General features: G+C 32.8%; 1 protein-coding gene across 1 annotated transcript in view; it reads right to left on the bottom strand.

Moving 5' to 3' along the window:
- The window catches only part of LOC119833906, a 70,051-nt gene that overhangs the window by 39,806 nt on the left and 9,018 nt on the right, over window positions 1-21,227 (bottom strand). Inside the window, exon 2 of the mRNA XM_038358127.1 lies at window positions 6,250-6,731. Within this exon, the coding sequence (XP_038214055.1) occupies window positions 6,250-6,589 (340 nt within the window). The 5' untranslated portion in view covers window positions 6,590-6,731. The remainder of the gene's footprint in view (window positions 1-6,249; window positions 6,732-21,227) is intronic.

Genomic DNA, 21,227 nt, shown 5'->3' with positions numbered 1-21,227 from the left:
ATATTTTTTTACATTGATCCACGTATTATGCGAAAGATTTTTACGTTTTTGAAGGGAAACCACAGCAGACAGCAATCCTTCATGAAGACTGTGGAAGTGCATGAGCCTTTTCCACTTTAAAAAGAAAGAGAGAACGAAAAGTAAATAATTTAATTTCCAAATTGACATAACTCGATGGAATTACACAGGTAAGTAAATTATATAAAGATTAAAAAATAAAGACACGATGATTTGCAGTATGTTATAAATATTTCGTTATTTGAAGTGTAATAGAATATTTTTACTGTAAAAGGGTATTACTGAATTGTATAAAAACTTATTGAATGTCTCGTATTTCTAACGATTTAAGATGTATCATATTTTGTTGCAGACAATATGGGTTCGGCGGCCTGTCTGAGAGACACACCTGAGCCTCTTGATTGCATTTATTTTAGTGCAAAAATATTCTATAAGTTTATTTGTGTTTTTATGCTGAAATGTATAAAGTTCATATGATATTTCTACAATTTCAGTAAATATAATAAACAATAACATTTGCTGATTTTTTTATCGAATGTTTACTCAAATGGGAAATTTTCTAAGTGACAGACTTCACAGGATTTCTTAAAGTGACAGAGAGAAGCAATAACTTTGTATTAGACTAGATCACTAAAGGACATAATAAGATGATATTATATCATATTATTATATAATATATTATATCTACAATCGCACTGAGAAGCCCTAAATACCATATTGAAAGATGGAGAACAATCGAAACACGTCAAATTATAAATGAACTCTGAATATACACAATACACATGCCTGTGTTATGTGGTTATGTCACACGGTAAATGCGCGGGATACGGGATTAGCCATCGTAGGAGGCACATGACAGGGGACTGCATTGTACTCGGTTTATATCTGAGCTCATCTTTGAGAGACTACACACGTAGCGTGCGTGAGCATTATACTGATCAACGTGGTATACTGGTAGTTATAATATAGTTGGTGTGATATTACGCTGATGCAAGGCAGGTTTTCAACACATATCTTGAATATAGGGAAATTATATGGCTTAAAAATTTCCGTTTTCGCTTTTCGCCTATGTAGTTAAAGAAATTCCAATGCATTTGGATGTTTCAGCGCGAATAAAAGTATTGTATATCGCTCTCGAGACTCTTAACTATTTATAGACACAAAAACCATAGCATGAAATCGCTCCATAGCGACGTAAAAGTAAGACATACTAACATACTCACTTTGGAATTTAGAATTTATTTACATAATAATAAAGATACGATAGAAAAGTAACGTTTTGCCTCATATCTACTTATCATGTGACGAAGAAGTGAAAGTTCCGTCCGTAGTTTTTATTTATTAATTTAGTTTATATTCTATAAAAGGATAAGGTGTGAAAAAACGGTAGAAAATAAACAAGAATAAATCCAAATAAGAGGAAGATACACTGACAGTCTTTATGACGTAAGTGTGACGTAAATCTTGTAAACTAAATTAATATAGGCATTCGTATCAAGGGAGTGCTAAATTATTCGAGTATTGTGTACATGTATAAGGTAACGAACTAAGGGTACTCGAGGTTAAATTAGATCTTCCTAAGAAAAACATGTTCAGTGTGATCAAAACGCTAATAAAATGTTTTTGTACATCTGGAAAGGGGTACATAGAGAGTTAATTTAACCTCAATGCGACAAATGAACACTCTGAATATGAAATAGGCATTATTAACAAATATTTTATGTTGAAAGTGGAAAGAATCTCTTATATAGTGAATGCGGTCAATAATATCGTAAAACACTTTATAAGACAATTTAAACATAAAAATCTCATATGATATATCGGATTTATTATGAAATATCTATTTATATAACATAACAATACCTACGCATTATTTCATTTTCTTTTAAATTTCATATTTATTTCAAATACGAGTTAATAATAGTTATATAATAGTTATAATTAATAAGTTAACTAGTATAACTGTTCTATATCTTATTAAAAATATAAGACTATTATCCACTCAAAATGAATATTCGTGCATGTGAAGTGTTAACATGTTAACCTCATTAGGCGCTCTATTTCCACCTTATGCTTGAACTAATTTCTTCAAAATCAAATGAAGTTTATAAAGTTCGGGTCAGACTCGCCTACAAGAGGTGTCGTATAGTTTACTATGAACAGAAACGTCAATAAATCATGTTCATTATAAAGGAGCCATACTTAAATATGTATTTTATTCCATTTCTAGTTTTTGAAGCGACAATAGAAATGCATCATCTAGGTATGAAAATTTCCATAAAATTTCAATGACTGTCTGGATATCACGGTTCATGAAATACAGCCTGGTGACAAACAGACGTACGACGTCTTAGTAATAGTTTCGTTTGCACATCTTGGCTACGGCACCTCAAAAACTAACATAAAATAAAATAGCAAATAGTTTATTTAGCTTACTGCTTTAATTAGTGATTTATTTGCATTGTGCTCATTGAATTAACATGGATATCCTTCTTTACAGTTTACTAGCAGTGCGCTACGGCTTCGCCCGTTACAACACAAGCTACAGCGCTAAGGGAACTTGTAGATATCTTAAGAATTATTTAGAAATTGGTCTAATAGTTTTTAAGATGGGTGAGTGAAAACATTCAAAGAAGCTTTAGCTTTATATTTTTATCAATAAATGAATATTGATTATTAGTTTAGCTTTTGGTTACGAACAGAAAAAGTAAATTGATGATTGGAGATCCTTTCAGAGAAGAACAAGGAATTTCTTTGAAGAAGAGAGGCATGTATGGTGACTTGTAGATGGTTTTCTAGTTTTTCTTCATTATCTCTTTTCTTATGCATTTAATATAATTTAATTAATTGTTACACAACTTCTATCATTATGAGATAACTTCTAATTCAGATTTAAATGATTATACAAATCATCTCGGTTAACTAAACTCTAATAAATTTTAAAATTCAAAAACTCAATAAATGTGCAGATAAATGCTGAAAGCATGAAATAGTAAATCTTCTCTCGCTCATAGCGCACCTCGGAAACTTTAAAAGCGCTGTTAGTGTGGAATATGTCCCTTGACAATTACTTAAGAATTTATAAATAACACCTACGCGCTGTTCACATTATTATTACTATGAGAGTAGTTTACATAACTGAGCGTGTAAAATTTTAAATTTAATTTGATATTAAGTTTTAATGTTTATCCAGTTTTTAACGGTGAATATACTTTGCTTTGCAAGGTCGAAATGTATTCATTTGTTCATGAAAAATATTCAACTAATGTAAGTTATATAAATGTAGATATGAAAGTTTTAATACGATCATCATCTACGCATCTGTAGCGTATTATCTGTGTATATTATTATCTGGAGCGTGTATTCTGAATGTGTCCGTTTCTTATATTAAACTAAGCAAACTTTATTATGTACTGTTTGAGTATTTTATTAAGTCTTGGATATGAATGTGGGTGATATTAAAAAAAGTGAAATAAAAGGCATTTAATTATAAAAAAAAATTATGATTGAATTTTATTATCTTTGAGTTATTTAAAGTTTCGCTGACAGCCCTGTTTCGTGTTAAAAATGAAACGTAACGAAAAACGGAAGAGCCAAATTCATCATTGTCGGAATAATCAGCGAATAGACCGTGCTTTATGTAAATTTTTGTCGGTTTGTTTCGAGATTTACACTTAATAACAAGCTGGGAAAGTGTTGAAACATTCATAAACTAATTTGAACGGAACCTGTTCATATGATATCAAATGTAACTAATTAATTTGTGTAATTAAATACAGGCATTTATCTATATATAACTTTATGCAATTATTACAGGTTTTCGAACTCATTTTGCACCACTACTGTTTAATTAATTGAGCAATTTCATATTCTGAATCATCATAATAATTATCTGATAATGGTTTATCTTTCAAATCTTCTGAAAAATTGCATAAGAGTTAGTCAATAACTCCAGTAGCTAGATGTGTAAAGTTAAAGTAAAACGTTAAGATATTCCATGATTATATGAAAAGTAGTAGTAATTAAAATAATAGCAAAGTACGTTGGGAATGAAAGTACACACAGAAGAAGATTTGGGTCCTAACTCCCAGTATACTAAACCACAGTTTTTATGACGATCCCAACTCATTGTTGTAGAATAAATAAATGCAAGGTTATAAAAATTCTTAATGCTAATGCAAAAAGAGTAATATGTCTGAGAGTTCCATAAAATAGCTTTTAAATTACATTGTTGACTGCGTTATCAATTTCTCTGATGTAATAATGTACATAAAATTCCAGGAAACATGCTTAAAGTGCTCGCTACCAAGTTGCAAGTAAAGTCTTGTATTTATGAGCAAAGTAAAGATTTGTTGCGCAACAGTTCATTAGTAATGTTGCTTAAACTTTGGTTGAGGCAAGTTTTAAAGTTACACTGATGACGCACTGACAGTCGGTGCTGACAGACGAAACGTATGAACCTCCTCGGGGAGAACATGTGTTGTCAAATCTGCAACACGTGGTGTTGCCAGCAACTCTTCAACATTTTGATTCAATTTCATTGCTAAAAATGTTTACCAAGAAGTTTACGGGGCTGTAGTCCTAAATTAAATATGTATTTGTCAAAAATATTATCTAGATATACAAGTACCAAATTAAAGGCTTTAGCTATACATTTTTCAAAAATGTGGTTGTTTTTCTAAATCAACTTATTTATAAGTTGATGTGTTTATTTTTTCGAAAAGTTTATTGTATTTTTTTGATCAATTCAGCTTTTGTTTTTCCAGATAAGGTCATTAAATAGATAATTTAGTGTAAAAATAACGAACGAAGAAGTTTATTGCACCCTTGATTTGTTGTCAATTTGTGTATTCTATTTATTTTAGTATTCAGGATAATTTAAAATATCCGAGCAAAGGGTACAACGTACAATGGATCATTCTATTTTTAAATTCAGCTATTTCCAAAAATTGTAATCCATTTCCGTCCCAAAGGAAGTAATAAAGGTTCCGCCAGAAAAGAAACCTATAGGGAAAAGCAAAGGCCTAGAATAACCCGTAGAAAAGTTTTATAATATTTATTGTATCATTTTACCGATTTAAAAGCTCATGCTTGTTAATCCTTTAGTGATCTACAGTATTAAAGAAAATGGTTTAATGCCGTTAGTAAAATAACAGGGTTTATTTACAAATATATCATATTCTTGTGATTTAAAAACGAACCCGGCTCTAGACAAGAAATATCTCACCATTCCACTGGGAGGACACTTGATTAAATTAATACAAAGATATATCAAGAAAATAGAAAAATAAAAATCTTTTCATAATATTTTTTCTTCTACGCTAATACATGTATACGTTGCAACACTGCTTTGATTTAGAAAAATGACGTGACACTCGCCTGTAATAATAAAAAAAGTAAATTTAATTCCAAGAAAAACTTTGTTCTATTTTTGTAATTGATTATTCGTGAATCTAAACTAGATTCGCGCTTTTAGGTTTGTATCTTTTTGCGTCAAACAATTTTTGACTCTATGTAGAATTTTACTAATTAAGTGTTTTAGAACTGAGAAAAGTTAACGTTTGCTTAATATTATATTTTCAGTGCATTGTTATGACACTCAGAACGGTAAAGCGACTAAATTGAATAGCCCTAAAGAACTAAATCGTTATCTTCAAATGTTGTCGAAATATTATTGTCACGTCAAGCAAGATGATTTAAATTTCACCCGCCGGCCAATGGGAAAGACGTGAGTAAATTTTGATTAACCGATGAATACAAGATTGGTTAGGTTAACTGGTATCCATTATACGACGCAGACCTCGTGAATCCATAATGCGGCTATATCAGACGATTGACTAGTTAATCTATTTTAACGATGAAATTATAAACTTGTGTATATTCAGTAAAGGACTTTTCGTTTAAATTAATATTGACGTTATATATAACACAAGGTATATAATAACATAAGGTTTGTAGACCAAATCTTAGGTATTATTATTGTTACACAGATTACTAGCCACGTAAAAGTATAAGTTATTTAGTAAACTGTGTGCTTAGAGCTAAACAAATGTTTTAGTTTATTTTATTTCAATTTTGTAGATTTTTTGTGTTTCGTTATGTAAATTTAGGTGCTATCAAAGCATGCTTTTCAGTTTTTATGAATAGTAAGTGTATTATTTCGTCAAAGTTTGTTCTTCTTCTTCTGCTTCTTTTGAAGTAAGTTAAATGATTGATAGTATAGAAGCTTACCTATTTGAGGAACATCATAAGGTCGGCCGGATCGCGCGGCACGTAGCATCATTTGGCTAGCCAATTCGCCGGGTAGCCGCGGCGCACGCTTATTGGTGCGCGTGCGTCGCCGTTCCTTGTGCAACTGCGGCGGCGGGTAGTTGCGTTGCGGTTCCGTGGCCGTCGCGTCCGATTCGAAGAGTTCGTGTAGGGGGCGTGAGCGTATCTGTAGTTCGCGGCCGGCGCGCCATTCTGCGGGGTAGCGGCGAGGTGTCGGGTCTGCGGCGGAGCGCAGCGCTAGCGCCGCGATCACGGTGGTGACGCACACCCGCATGTTCACCGCCGCCCGCGCCCTGCGCATCCCTGTACTAAGTGCACGGCACTGCGCGCTTACTCCCCGGGCGCTTGCCCGACCACATTATTTGATCTTGACCACCAGGGTGAAAGGGTCGCGCGGCTGTTGGTCGGCTATGCTCTTCACCTAGGGGATATGTTAGTGTTACCTGAAACAAAATAGTAACATACATATTTGAATGTGATTCTTTTTGTGGATCTGTACTTATTGGAAAAATAAATTGTATTTTTATATAAGTTCAATATAGCTTTTATGGCTATTGACCAAAGGCATTTCGAGGAATAGGGTTCCGAATCGGTTACATGCGGTCCGGAACTTTGAAGAAATTTTCCGTTTTATAGCCTTTGTGTCTAATATCTTTTTAGTTTTACGATATGCGCACGTACGTACTTACGTTTATATTGATTTGTCATGATAACAAACATCGAAATATATCAAAGGGAATTTTCATTTTATCTAAAATTTGGCCAATGATGATTTTCATTGTTTAAAACACCGTCTTGTATTGTCGAGCTAGACTAATGATGTATGGTAAAGAGTTACGTTAAAAATAACATCAGTGTTAACAACGGAGGAGATACTAAAAATATCACGAGCGAAGTTGCTTGCAAATGACAAACTTAAATGATGTGACATATTATGACTTATAATAATAAATTAAATTCTTGTTAAATTAAAGGAAAAAATGAGTTTGGGCCTAACCTTTAGTTTGCCGTTAAAATACGTTATTTTAAGAAAAATGTAATATGACATTTAATAAGATAATGTCAGTAATAATAAAATTATGAAAATTAGTTTCGTCAAATGTTTGATGTTCCCTAAATAAAGTAAAAATATCTTAAGGTACTTTGTTTTATGGTAGGTATAAATTGTAACCGGCAGCAAATTTACTTAATAAATAACGAAATATTTGGTATACTATAGAATATAATAATATAAAGTTTCAATTTAATATATTAATATATATATTGAACTTAAAGGACAGCGAAAGATTTAGAAGGTTGAGATTTACAAAAGGTCATTCACACTATAGTCGATATTCCATGTCAAAGGTTCTACAAAGCGTTGCCTGCGCCTGATATAAAATAGCATTAAATTATATTGAAACGGAGAGTAGTGTGAACTGTTCAGAAGGCTGAGATTTTTAAGGGCCATTCAGGCTCCATTTCGTGGCAAAAGTTCAACCAAGTCTAGCTTGATAAAAGTCAGGTGTACTGTATGGATGGCAAATTGCTGTGGCAGTAATTGAGAGGTAGCTCCGCTGACAATTTATTGAACACGCTTTTCCTTTGAGAAATCGCTTCACTGCCATAATTTGATCGTGAATGGACCAAATTAAAGGCAACCTTGAATTGTTTCACAAAATTTAGATTATAATAAATTTAGTTTTTTTTTTTGGCTTTACGTGACTATTATAACTGCATTCAGAAAGACTTTTTAAAAGAAATTTAGAAATTATGTATGGTAATTTTTACTTGATTTTAATATGGGAGTCGAGTACGCTTTGACAGGAATTGGACCAGCTCACACCGGGGAAGTACCACCACCCACACAAAAGATCGGTATGAAATAGTAGCACTGTGTTTCTTATGGTGAGTGGGGGAGACGGAGGCCCGTTTCCCTCAACCTTTCCAGTCTTGTCTTTCTTCAGTCATCCTTTCCGTATCCTTTACCCCTTAAAAACGGACAGCGCATTTGCAGATGCACTACCTCTGCGAATGTTCATCTCTGGTTGTGATCGCTTACCATCAGGCCAATTACCAGCTCATTTGCCCTTTTGTGGCATAAATAGGATCTATACAGCGCGATTAATTTAAGTATTTTTATCCCCAAATTATGATTTTACGTTAAGTGTTTTTCTTATGACGGTAATATAAACTGTTTCCAAGGAAACTTGATATCTACATATTTTAAGCATTTTAAAAGAATAACGAATTGTGACAAGGTGTGCATATCCTTTTTTTGTTTTTTGTCCATTCCTTTTTGTGTTTCGTAACACGCGACAACGATACTGTAATATAAAACTTCATAACAAAAATAAAATGTGTTATATTAACGACTATATGCTTATAGCAAAAAGCAATAACAATAACGCTCCACATTAAAAAGTTATTTTTATGATAAACAAAAGTAAGACTTCGTGGAACTTTGTTTTATAAGCAGCTCTTTAATGGTAATGATTTATTTACGTGAGACAAACAATCGTCTATATTAAGAAACAAGTATAGTCGTGATATCGTAATTTGGGAGTATGCACGCATCTCATGATCTACACAGGTCAAACAGTACAACAGGGCAAATAGTATCTACTGTGGTAGATTATTGGTAGTTTAATTGTTACATTATATTGCTGTGCTACTGTTTTATAATTAGTTTTTGGATCTCAAAGATATCAACATTTTTTTCTGAATGTACGCGCATTTAAGGTAGCAAGAGAATTATGATTTTCGAGTGTATAGATGGTAGATCTTTGTTTTGGGAATTGATGTAAGAGCCTAAAAATAGCTAGTATATTGAATCAGTTTTTAAATAGTTCACTGAAGTAATAAGGAAAAACCTCTGAAATACCTTAACATTTTATTTCCTCATACACAACTAACATAACCTTCCCTACTGATGTGATGTTTTTATGGCTCATGACATATTTTGTGCTCGGAGTCGCCGAAGTGGATGCTTATGCGGGCGCTGTATAAGATTAAGATAACCTAGCTCGTTATCCCGACCTCGATTCTATTGTATATGTGGGACGACGAATGTGTGAGTATTTGTAAAACAGGTGTACACCGTATAATATGATTTTAGGTATAATATGTAGCATACGTAGCAAATCGAAGGACTAAAACATTTCCTTCGATTGAAGCCTAGAATAAGTAATATATTATACATAAAATAGTAGTGCAGTAATCAAAAACATTATTATAATAATGCAAGACTCAAGTATAAATAATTTAAGGGAAAGGTGTCGAATATACTATCATCCATATTCTTTCGCTTTTATATGCCTTTGAGGATAGTAGTTTCATATTCCCAAAACCCTTTCCACATAAAGTTGAACTGAGATTTTCTTCAGACGCTTTTTAAGTATTAACTGAAAGTATCATAATATATATTTGCCCACATGGTGCGTCATTACTGACGTAAATGTATGTAAGGTGGAACGAGTAATTGCTTACTTGTTTTGGAAAATGACCTCTATTATGGTAAGATAAAATACACTATATATTTTCAGTTAACCTCAATGCAGTACTAAAAATCTCGGAACTCTGTTAAGTTTGTTAATAAATCTAGCTAAAAGTGGATCTGTACGTGCACTAACATTTAACATTTGACGTGTATTGAGAATTATTTCTATCCAGTGGACGATTCCGTTGACTTCACTGATAATGTGGAAACTTTCACAATAAAATCAAATTAGCTGCTCTAAGTACGCACGTTCGCAACTTCTCTTTAACTTTTACGAAGTTTGTTCTTTATTATTTTTCTTGCTTAAATTATTGCGTCAGTTGTTCCTTGTAATCCAATTTTGATGTGTGTGTTTTATAGGTTATATTTTTTACACTCTTAAAATATATTTCTTCGCTTAAAGATAAGAGGCGAAAGGACACAGTATGCCACATGGTTGGCTTTCTTTCAAAATTATCTCGAAACTTCTACTGCTACCTCAATAACGACCTTTACAATAAACTAAATAAAATACTCAACCTTTTTCCTCTTAACTAATCCAACTGTAAAATATTATACCTGAAAACCTTAAACTACTATGATACAAAAAAATTGTGCAATGTAATTGTATAGTAGACATACTAGAACTTCTGAATAGATCTAGCGCCGTTTCTATTGACTTGAACAAAAAAAGGAATGCATAGTTTCGACTTCATTCGTGCTAACTGTAATCCTCATTAACATTTTACCAATCCCACATTACGCACACACCCATACCGTGGTTTCACCCGCCTAAGTCCGTATCCCGTAGGAATATCGGGATAAAAATTGGCTTATATGTTATTCCAGTAGTCCAGCTGTCTACGTACCAAATTTCATTGCAACCGGTTCAGTAGCTTTTGCGTGAAACAGCAACAAACACACACATATCCTTACAAACTTTCGCATTTATAATATTAGTAGGATTAGTAGGATTCACTCAGAGTATTGTATAACTTCTTCCATGAGATTCATTCACACAAACTCAATAATAGCTATTCACAAAAATGTTAACGCTACATTTATTTTTATGACGTTAAAATATGTATTTGTAGATGGTATTCAAATACAAAATTAAAATAGATGTTTGTACAAGTCGATTACAATAACAGTTAGTTGAATATAACGTATTAATATTAAAGTAATATTAAGAAACACTTTTCTTTTTCTTTTTCATTTCTCTTTTTGTTGTAATGTATTTGTTCTCTTACTTCTATGAGTTGTAATTGAAAATATTATTGTTGCTGTATTTCAAATGTTATTGTATTTCTCATTTATGTTTGAAAACCAGCTATTGATTTTTATAGCAATGGCATTGAAATTTTGTATTCAAAGTTTTGTATGAAAAAATAATATAGTGTTATATTCAGACTTATCGAAGTTATAATATAAATAATTTTAAAACTAAATGTAGCCATAAATGAACACTTAACATAATAACATAATAGATGATGTGTAAATAAACGTAATGATTGATATTACATTAATTATGTATTCCTATACAAATATGTATCGATTTCAGTTGAGTCATTTGTTTATCTTTTTGTGTACCCACGCAATGAATTGAGAATTTGGACCACGATGTAAATTGTACAGGTTCATTTGGTTAAAACGTCTATCCATCAGCTTTTATTACCATTTCTGAGAAGACGAATGATTCGTCAGTTTTCATGGCGGTATCTATTGGAGTATAAATCATGAGTATTAATTACAGACGTTATTTAATGGTTGTTACGGCAATACTGTTACTTTGTCCGGTTAATTCAGTTCCGCTTTATTCGATGGGGAGAGTTAAAGGCTGTTTTTTGCATATATGTTTTCATGAAATGATATAGCGCTCGCAAATCGCTAGTTTAAATATTTAGATATTTAATATATAATGATTAAAGGGAGTGGAAAATGTATTTGCTTTTTCTAAAATAACCATCTAAATTTCACAAGCTATGTAAAAAGTCATATAACATATTGAATTCCTTTGCAGTGGCGCACTTTAGCCGGTAAACGTTTATTCGACATACGATCGATACAGGTCTATAAGTCATCGTTATATACGACTAAAACTCCTAAAGAAATAGGTAAGAGTCTGATATGCTGGTAGTGATTATATAACTATGAGGTAATATGGGTGACTGAACCCGGTATTAAGTTCCATCGATCATATAAATAGAGACTCAAAAATATATCTACTTAAAATAAAGAGCCAAAACCTGTGGCGTGCTATCGTCGCTGTATTTATAGCCGGGCGAGCGGTGGGCTGTTGACGTCATCGCAGTTCAGTAGAGGCGCGGGGAGGCCGCGCGGAGGGAGGCGGGCGCGCCCTCTACGCACTTGCAAATTCGCACCTCCATGAATGAAAGAATTGAATTATCCCCTGAGACTGAATTTACGCGACTGGATCACTGATAAAGCCTTTACATGCTGAATATTTCGATACTCTGTGAGGTTAGTCTAATGGTTAGGGAGTAGTTTTAAAACATGGCTTTTGGAACCGCATCTATTTACTCTACAATATCGAAAAACCATTGGTGTAAATGGTAAAGACTATAATATTCATTTGGTTCACGTTTTTAAATACTTTTAGTCTACGTTAAAGTATAATATAATTAATGCTTATTCGCCACGGAGCTTTTTACAAAAGTAGAATAATCATCGTGTATTTCACAATACCTATACTTTTGTCATTAAAATTAGATTAAGGCAGTACGTTTCAGTATCTGCTTGTTATGTTCTATCGTACTTACTATCGATACTCAAGGTTAGATTTGGTTAAAGATAAGTAAGACAAGCCCTATCACGTTAAGTGTCGAACTTATTATTTATTTACTGGATTATAATTTATTTCATCGGTAACTCTCACAGTTGTTGAGATATATAGAGTGAAAGGAATCACTCACTAGATAACCACGAAATTTAAATAAATTAGTAACGTAACGACGTCGTCTAGAAACTACAAACTATCTCCCTGCCAAAATTCACATTTATACGTCCAGCGGTTTCCGAGATATTGTTATGAATGAGGGAGTGTGTGTGACCTTTAGTTTTTCCTTTAGATTAGGTACCATCAGATCGTATCAGTTGCCGGTATGGCATAAAAAATGTACAGAGAAGAAGTAGCATTTCTATACTAGCTACGCATAAAAATGCATTATTGTTCAAAAATAGAAAAAAAGCTTGGATAGCATATAATTTATATGAGGGAAGATTAAAATTATTAACCGTTGTTATTAAATGTTACGCTTGTACTCTCGAAAATTGTTTGGGAAAACATCCATAATATGTACAAATATAAGCGACGAATAGAAAAATTAAATTGAAAATGTTATGAAAACCTTGGTTGTACTAAGAATAACCGTTTTTGTTTTTATTATGAATGAATCAAAATAATTGTTATAACGCAAATGGATAAAATACGTCATTTGTTTCACGTAAACAAGTGACGTATGTGAATGAAATAACCGAAAACAAAATGTTTTCGATTGTTAGGAAGTTTTCATACTAATAAAAGTAGATGGCAAAATGTTCTTAACCGATTTTTTTTCACTTCAGATAAGGCTGTTTATCTTCAACGAAATTTATTGTGTTTTTTAGAATGAAGGGTTGCGTTAAAATCATGATTATGCAACAAGAAAGCACATGATCAATAGGATACGTTAAAATAAACATAGGTAGCAAAGTACGCGTATTGTACACAAAATCGATTTAATGGGAGTTTAGAAACGAAATAACTTCATATTTTCTGGCATTGTTCGATATTTTTTGTTGTAAACAAGATAATCGTATGCAAAAGCAGAAAAAACGAAGCATCGACAACGTTTACCTTCTTGCGGATATACGTCTGCTTGTATGGGGTTTTTTTGTTAATGCAGAATAGACAAGAACTGTACTTATGCTCGGGGTGATAAGATCTACGATAAAGTAAATCTATCGTGATGTGGTTACATTTAAAAAATGGTATGAGAATGAAGGACAAACCTCTAAATATATGTTGTAGAATTACGATAACTAAGAAATTTTGTATTACCGAAACTAATGGATGAATTCAAATATTTCTTATGAATTCTATTATACATAATGGGTAAATTGTAAGTGATGATACAGCTGTTAATAGTTATGGGAATTCATGCACCAGAATAAGTTGCACCTTTGTGTCAATGCAGCATTATTATATTTAGAAGAAAGGTTCGCGCAGCGCTGAGACAGAACAGGCTGTAGTCAAATATTGTTTCCGCGGTACCGTGTGTATGCAAATGGATCTGTAAATTCCATTCTTTGTTGCATACATGTAGCGTTCGCTCAATGTGGGTACAAAGTTTAACATTTTGAAAGGAACACAATATACTCCGCTGCGCGAAGCGTTTGTTACATTTTGTAGCTCCGACACGAGTTTCATCGACTGGATTAAAGCGATGTAACTTATAACTTCTGAGTATAACACGATATTGTTCTCAGAAATGTGATATTGAGCGAACAGTAATGTTGATTATAATTAATGTGTTTTTCATCACGTTAGATATACTGTAGTACATTTTTCCTTACTTGGCTAATATCTACATTCAGAATAGATCCAATAGAATAAAAGAAATAGTATTATTTTCGTTGCGTAAATATTTTGTAACAAAATATGTTAACGCAGCCTGAGCGTCTTAAGATCGAAGTCGATATTAAAGATTCAACGGAAATTAAATGTCTTCGATTCAAATTAGTTACTGCTTGAAAATCTATTTATATGTAAGGCTTGGTAAAAGACTACAAAGATTGCAGTAAAATTTGCATTACTTATACGTGAGGTTTGGTAAAAGTCTACAAAGATTGCAGTAAAAGCAAGAAAGTCGAATCAGTGGGAGATTTTTAAACTAGCTACGCCCCGCGGTTTCACCCGCGTAAGTCCGTATCCCGTAGGAATATCGAGATAAAAAGTCTATATGTTATTCCAGTTGTCCAGCTATTCACGTACCAAATTTCATTCGATTCAATAGCTTTTGCGTGAAAGAGGAACAAACACACACACATCCTTACAAACTTTCTTATAGTAGGATTGTCAAATACATCATTGCTATTTTATTTAATTACTGTGTTATTTAAATGCACGTGGACAGGTGACGATTTTATTAAAATGTATTTTAAGCGTGTTCGGTGTATATTGTACAACAATCCTGCCCTATTTATATTCTAAATATTCACAAATCCCCACCGTCTTTGCCATTTAAAAGGCAAAAGTTTCAAATATGTTTTACCAAGAACATTATATTTAAAAAAGAAATTCTACTCTACTAAATAACTTAGGGTTACTTTAGGGTTTCTTGGAAGTTATTTTCACGGTTTATAAACGGACACATTTCACTTGAACGTTTATTACTCATTTTGTGTGAAGTAAGTGATTTTCCTTTGTGTTGATTAAAGTATTTAATTTTATTTACCATCATTTAGATTAGGAGCTATATTGAACACAACATTTTTTTAAATATTATTTTTTGTTTAGAAAAAACCTTTCAACTTTAAAATAATTATAAGCCGCTCGCCTCGTCTCCGCTCGGATTTACCAGAAAAAAAAAACAAAATAAAATATAGTTTATATGACACTCGCAGAAATATTTTTGTTTCTTAATATGACATGCTATGGTGTACTTAGTTGAATTTTCTTAGTGAAATAAAGAAGGAAAGATACACAAGGTAGTGGTCACCTAAGTGAGTAGTGGTATGATGCCACTACTTAATATTTGATTATGTAAGAAATAAAGCATATTCTTTGCCCTCTTTAAAATGCTATAATCTTGCAGTCCTAGTCTTTTTAGTGAAAAGATAATTACAATATGTGTTTCTGTAGTTTAAGAATTTAAGGTAATAAATTCATTTATCTTCTAAACTCTTTCTTAGTCAAAGAACATAGTATATCCTTACTATCGTTTAAATTCTAGAACGTGATTTGCCTAGCATGACGTGAGCCAACCTTCAATTTCCAACAATGAATTCCAAAAACTGTTGAAATGGACGTCTAGGAAACATAAAGTGGATATAAATGGTATTATTGTTGAGCGGCTCTGTCGCTGCAATCGGCTGGCTATCATAACGAAGAGGAATTTTATGCCCATACTAAACCTCGATATGGCGACGATAAGTGACGACTTTATTTCGCATTTCGTTTTATTATTTTCATTAGTTTATAATGCACTCACAGTGGCAACTTAACAAAGCTTTGTATTTTACGCCCAGTGAACCGAAGCACTGGCGGTGAATACGTATCGCTTTATTTCAGAAAATAATGAATATTATATTACGCGCTTTTGACGTGATGACGGTCAAACTAAACCGTTTTTAATGGAAATTGGCAGTTAGCGGTGATCGATATTCTCCGATGTTAGAGTCTACATTAATCGATTGAGCGTGTAAACTATTATTCTAATCTAATGTAAATTGTACATTTTTAACATAATTAATCTTTGTGGATTTGTTTTCAATCATGCTGATTACAACTTATGTAGAAAAATATATATGATATTTAATATTGTACAAAAATAAGTGAATAATAATATTTAAAAGAAACACAATATGTCGCGACAATGCGAATGTAAATGTGGCGAAGAATGCCAGCTCTTTTGTGGACTAACCCACTTGGCTACACGCTTTGCTTATGCAAAATTTGAAAGCTCTAAGTGCTACCTCCTTATTTTGTTATTATATTCCACTCATACGTTTAACTTGCAAAATCATTATTATGTTGACTATTTTGAATTTCATCTCAATGTGTTACCATGACCAGTCTTTGTATAAGCAACATTTATGGAATTTTTAGTGTACAAAATTCAGGTCTTTATGGATTAGTTTTTGCTAACGGAAAGTTTTAATCAAGCCGACTTTTGTTATTAAAAGGCATGTCAATTTGCCTATTACATTTCACTGTATATTCGATTCATCTATTCCCATTTGAAGCTGATCAATGCATAACAAACATATTACGTCGTGCCAGATTTCTCATGCATTTATTATCAAAGTAATCTCTTTCATTCACATCCAATTGGCCGATATCAATATTGCATATTGAAACTTGAATACGTGTGCTCAATATGTAAATAGTGCCGTAGCAGACACCCAGGCGGCTCGACCGCTCAGACTCTGTGCCGTGACAGTGCCGTTAACCTAATTGGCGTCAATTCCTCGGATAATGCTAATTTTACGAGATGTCTCCACATTTATATAATTTATTGTTAGGTAAGAAATTGATTTCGGCGTGTTGTGGCGAAGATAGGTTGTATAAATAATGTTCTTTTTTACGTAGTAGCGTAGGTATATAGAGCGTAGTGAATTTCTTTGAGTAGTTATGTTATGGCATCACAATGTGAGAATTGTTATAAATGTGGAATATTTGTAGAATTTTATCGCGTTTCATAACTTCACGCAAATGCAAAATACGACAAATACTAAATATAATGCTTATGTGCTCTTAATATCCGCCATCGAGTTTTTATTTGGCATATCCATACAGATGAAACAATGTTCTTAAATAATGCGTGAGATAAAAATACAAAAAATAATAGAAGGAGTTCTTAATTAGTCCCGCCAATGTTATCTTCTCTTATGTAATAAATTTATCCACTCCCACGTAGGGTATTAAACTTTTATTAGGCCCATAAAATAAAAAATAAATAAGGCAGGACTGTTAACGTGTAAGATATACAAGCCGGTAAAAATTAATTAGTATCTAAATTCACATCGGGATCTTCTTAACGATACTTTTACAGGCTTCGAGGAAGATTTTAGTACATTATCGGCAATTACTATGAAATATGAATTTGTATTCTGGCCATTTTTGTTAAGGTTCCGTAGACAAGGAATGCTTATTGTTAGCCATATCCGTCTGTCTGTCTGTGAAAAGTGTAATTTAGTATGAGTATTTAGTATGATGATATGACGCACCATAATCACATGTAAAATAGCGATGATAGTTTATTTTTTATCTTCCCTATAGTATTGACCATCGGTCTTTTAAAAATATAAATGATGTGGGAAGACTGTTCTTGGAATTAGTAATCCATTTATGACTTTATAAGCTTTAAAGAAAATTTTCACAAGAGTCAAGTGTCAGAAACAAAGCTACTTTTATATTATTAAAAGTGGCTTGAATATTCGTCAATCCTCTAAAGTTTGTATTCATAAGTTGTACTTGTTTATCTTTAACGTTTTTGGAAAAGGTAACTATGAAATAGTGTTCCCTAAGATTATAATGTGTGCGATTATACTTTGAAAACGTGTTTTTAAAGTTCACAATTTCTACGGGCTAATAAATAATTCAACCGATATGTACTCTAGCCACATGCATTAGAATAATATTTGAGCTTCCTAAAATTGAATGAAAACTAGTATAATATATGCAAAATCGATGGTCAGCGGTTCCCTCGTATGTTAGTCTTTGGTTTTAAACCACAAATCAAACGTTTTAGTCCCGGATTAACTTTCCGTGAGTGCCTTTGACACGTTAAGCGTGTAACTTTTTGAGTTAGTTTCCATCTGAATGTTATGGGGCTTTTCTATAGCATTTTCAGGGCATTTTAATCATCTTAAATTTTTTTACACTGTTATAATTAAATATTGTATTACTACTACAATAGGAACCTTTGGGATTCTATAAAATATTTACCAATCATTTAACATCAGATAATTTTCAATTTAAGAACAACATGGGAGACAAGGGCTTCTAAAAATAAAATAGCAAAGTTAATTCAGAATTGTTTAGTAGCAATCAGAAGTTTTCAACCCGTTAGGATGAAATAGGTGAATTTTAGTTGATAGTATGAATCGGTTGTTCGGACGGTTTGCCTAATTAATTACAGATACATTGAAATATCTTATTATTATAGCTTATTTTGAATTGGTAGGTTACATAAGAGTTAAAATAACGCACGCACACATTTATGCAATCAATGAATCAACGGTTTCGGCCGGCTCTATCGGTACCCAGGGCTTGACGCACACATGCGCACTTTTCGTTACGTGCGTAGAAATAACAACCCGATACACCGAAAATTTTTTGATTGTCTTAAAAAATGTATCGTTGATAAATAACCTTGTTGCTTGCAGAATAATTTGACATAAATTAAAACAATTAACCACATATGGGTGTGATTTTTAACCGTTTAAAGAAGTTTTTAGTGGTATTTTTGTGAATCTTTTCCAAATTTGTAACCTTATGTATCCAACACGCTACTGTATACACTGCGCTATGCATATTCTGATTTTTTTCAAGCATTGCAGGCCAGCCCCTTAATTGAATACTGTTCAATGCAATGTCCATCCAACTTCTTAGTTGGTAAAACGCTAAAGAAATAACCACTTCGCCAGGTCAAGTATTTTTATGTGACATAGATATATGTGATAGAAAATATGAAATAATTTCATTAATTTTAGTACACACACCAGCCCTCGGTAGCTAAGAGGACCAAATAAATTAAAACAGGTGGGCGTGCGATGCGATACCGAAGTACGCGTAGAAACGAAGGTTTTACGTAAAATATTACGCCTTTCCACGATTCCTCTGGGACACGCTTGATTTCCTTATCGCTGTTACTCTATGCTACATTTCCTCTACACTTCTATATACAGCCAATGTAGCAACGAGTCCCTTAGGATATGTAGGGACATACTTTACCTACAGCATACCTCTGCTAATTGATTGAATTCATAGAAAATCGCTCTATTATTCATATCGCATGTCCATCAACCAAGTGATTATAATTCCATTGAAGTTTAGAACCTTGTGTTTATATTTAGACAATAACTATACTTGTGATATCTATTTTAGACATCGTAACATTATTTCCGACTTTTCTACACATTCAAATGATACGTTTATAAATGTTTGTAATTTAATTCTAGCTTCGAAAAATATTATTCTACGCTGCTGTATAAATCCGTAGCTAGTAAGACCAAGTTTCTACTAGTTTATGTCTTCAGGCAACTACCACTGAGTTTTGAAACTGAACTTCGGCAAGTTTATTTTTGGGCAACATGCTACATGATAAAGTCAGAATGTATGTTCGGCTCTTTTCTGGATTCAGTGTGTAATTGTTGTATGGATTTTTCTTCCCAGTGCCATTTCTGTTCGCCGCATTATTCACACCTGCTTCAAAATTTAGTTTGAACCATTTGCAATAGAAAACAGTGTCGTGCCCGCGTTCGTGCTTTGTAAGTTCTCTGTGTGTAAGTTCTCTGCAATTATTCATGGTTTCTGGTGGTCACTCACCTTCTATATTAAAAATAGTAACAGAATCTGAGAGCCAACATTTCCATTACATGAACATTAATAAGCAATAGAAGTAAAGGAAAACAATACCATTTTATATTCAAAGCATCACACATGAAATAAATACTCTTGCAAGTAGTACGTTGACTTAGCTCTTTTGCCTACAACTTACAATATAAACATTAAGGGTGGAAAGTCTTTCGATATGACGTCGCAGATACTTCCATATTCTATAGATAAACAGCCCATGAAATTTTGTAAACAGGCATCCACTTGTCTCAAAATGGGCAGTACGCCAGACATAGTTGAAACTTAGCCTTTAAAATTAATTAAGACCGTTATCTTTTACTATAAGTCAGTTCAGGCTACTATAATGAGCTCGACTCAACAAGCCTGAATTAATGGCGCGCGCGAAAATAAATAAATTTTATATATTTTTGTTGAATATATTCTTGATGATTCCTAGAAATTACATATTACAAAATTGTATTCAACCATTGTTGAGGAATTAATACGTTTTGCCGTAAATAATAAATCCAATAATTTCTTTCTTAGTGCAAATAATGTGTAAAGGATAATGATAATTAACATAAGAATAATCTGATATAATAAAAGAATCAAGAAAAGTGAGATCGTTAAACGTTGTCAAACTCAACCTTTAAAGTTAATCGAGAGTTTTAACCTTTGCTGCACGTGTGATACTTCCTTTATAATTATGTGGGCTGTAATAACATTATACTCGTGTTTAACAGGCGGTGCAGGGCGTTATTACAGTCGTTTGTTACGATCTTGCAAACATTAGATAATTTAACGGCTAGGTCAATCCTTGGGCTTGGATGAACCATGATACGAAAGATCCTGGTAACTAATCCTTTCTAATTAATTAATACGTTAACCTTTGCTGCATGTGATATCACGCTATAAAGTTATAAATGTGGGTTGTAACGACATCATGCTCTTGCACATAACAAGTGAGGTCAAACTAACAAATGAGCTTATTTTAAGATAAGTCGATTTTATTCCGCTCGCTCTTCCTACGGATTCCAGAAAAGCATAATTAGTTTACTGCTGCCGTTTTAATTAACCAACGTTGTGCGAGTTAACATTCAATTGTGTCCATTCGTGACTATAACGAGTTTTATGTTAATATACCCTTCAATTACATTAATATCGTTCGGCGAAATCAAGCGTATGAAATAGCGTTACCGT

The sequence above is a fragment of the Zerene cesonia genome, chromosome 18 (assembly GCF_012273895.1).
Source record: "Zerene cesonia ecotype Mississippi chromosome 18, Zerene_cesonia_1.1, whole genome shotgun sequence".
Lineage (NCBI taxonomy): Eukaryota > Metazoa > Arthropoda > Insecta > Lepidoptera > Pieridae > Zerene > Zerene cesonia.
Note: the sequence above shows the minus strand (reverse complement) of the source record. Positions and strands in the feature narration are given on the sequence as shown.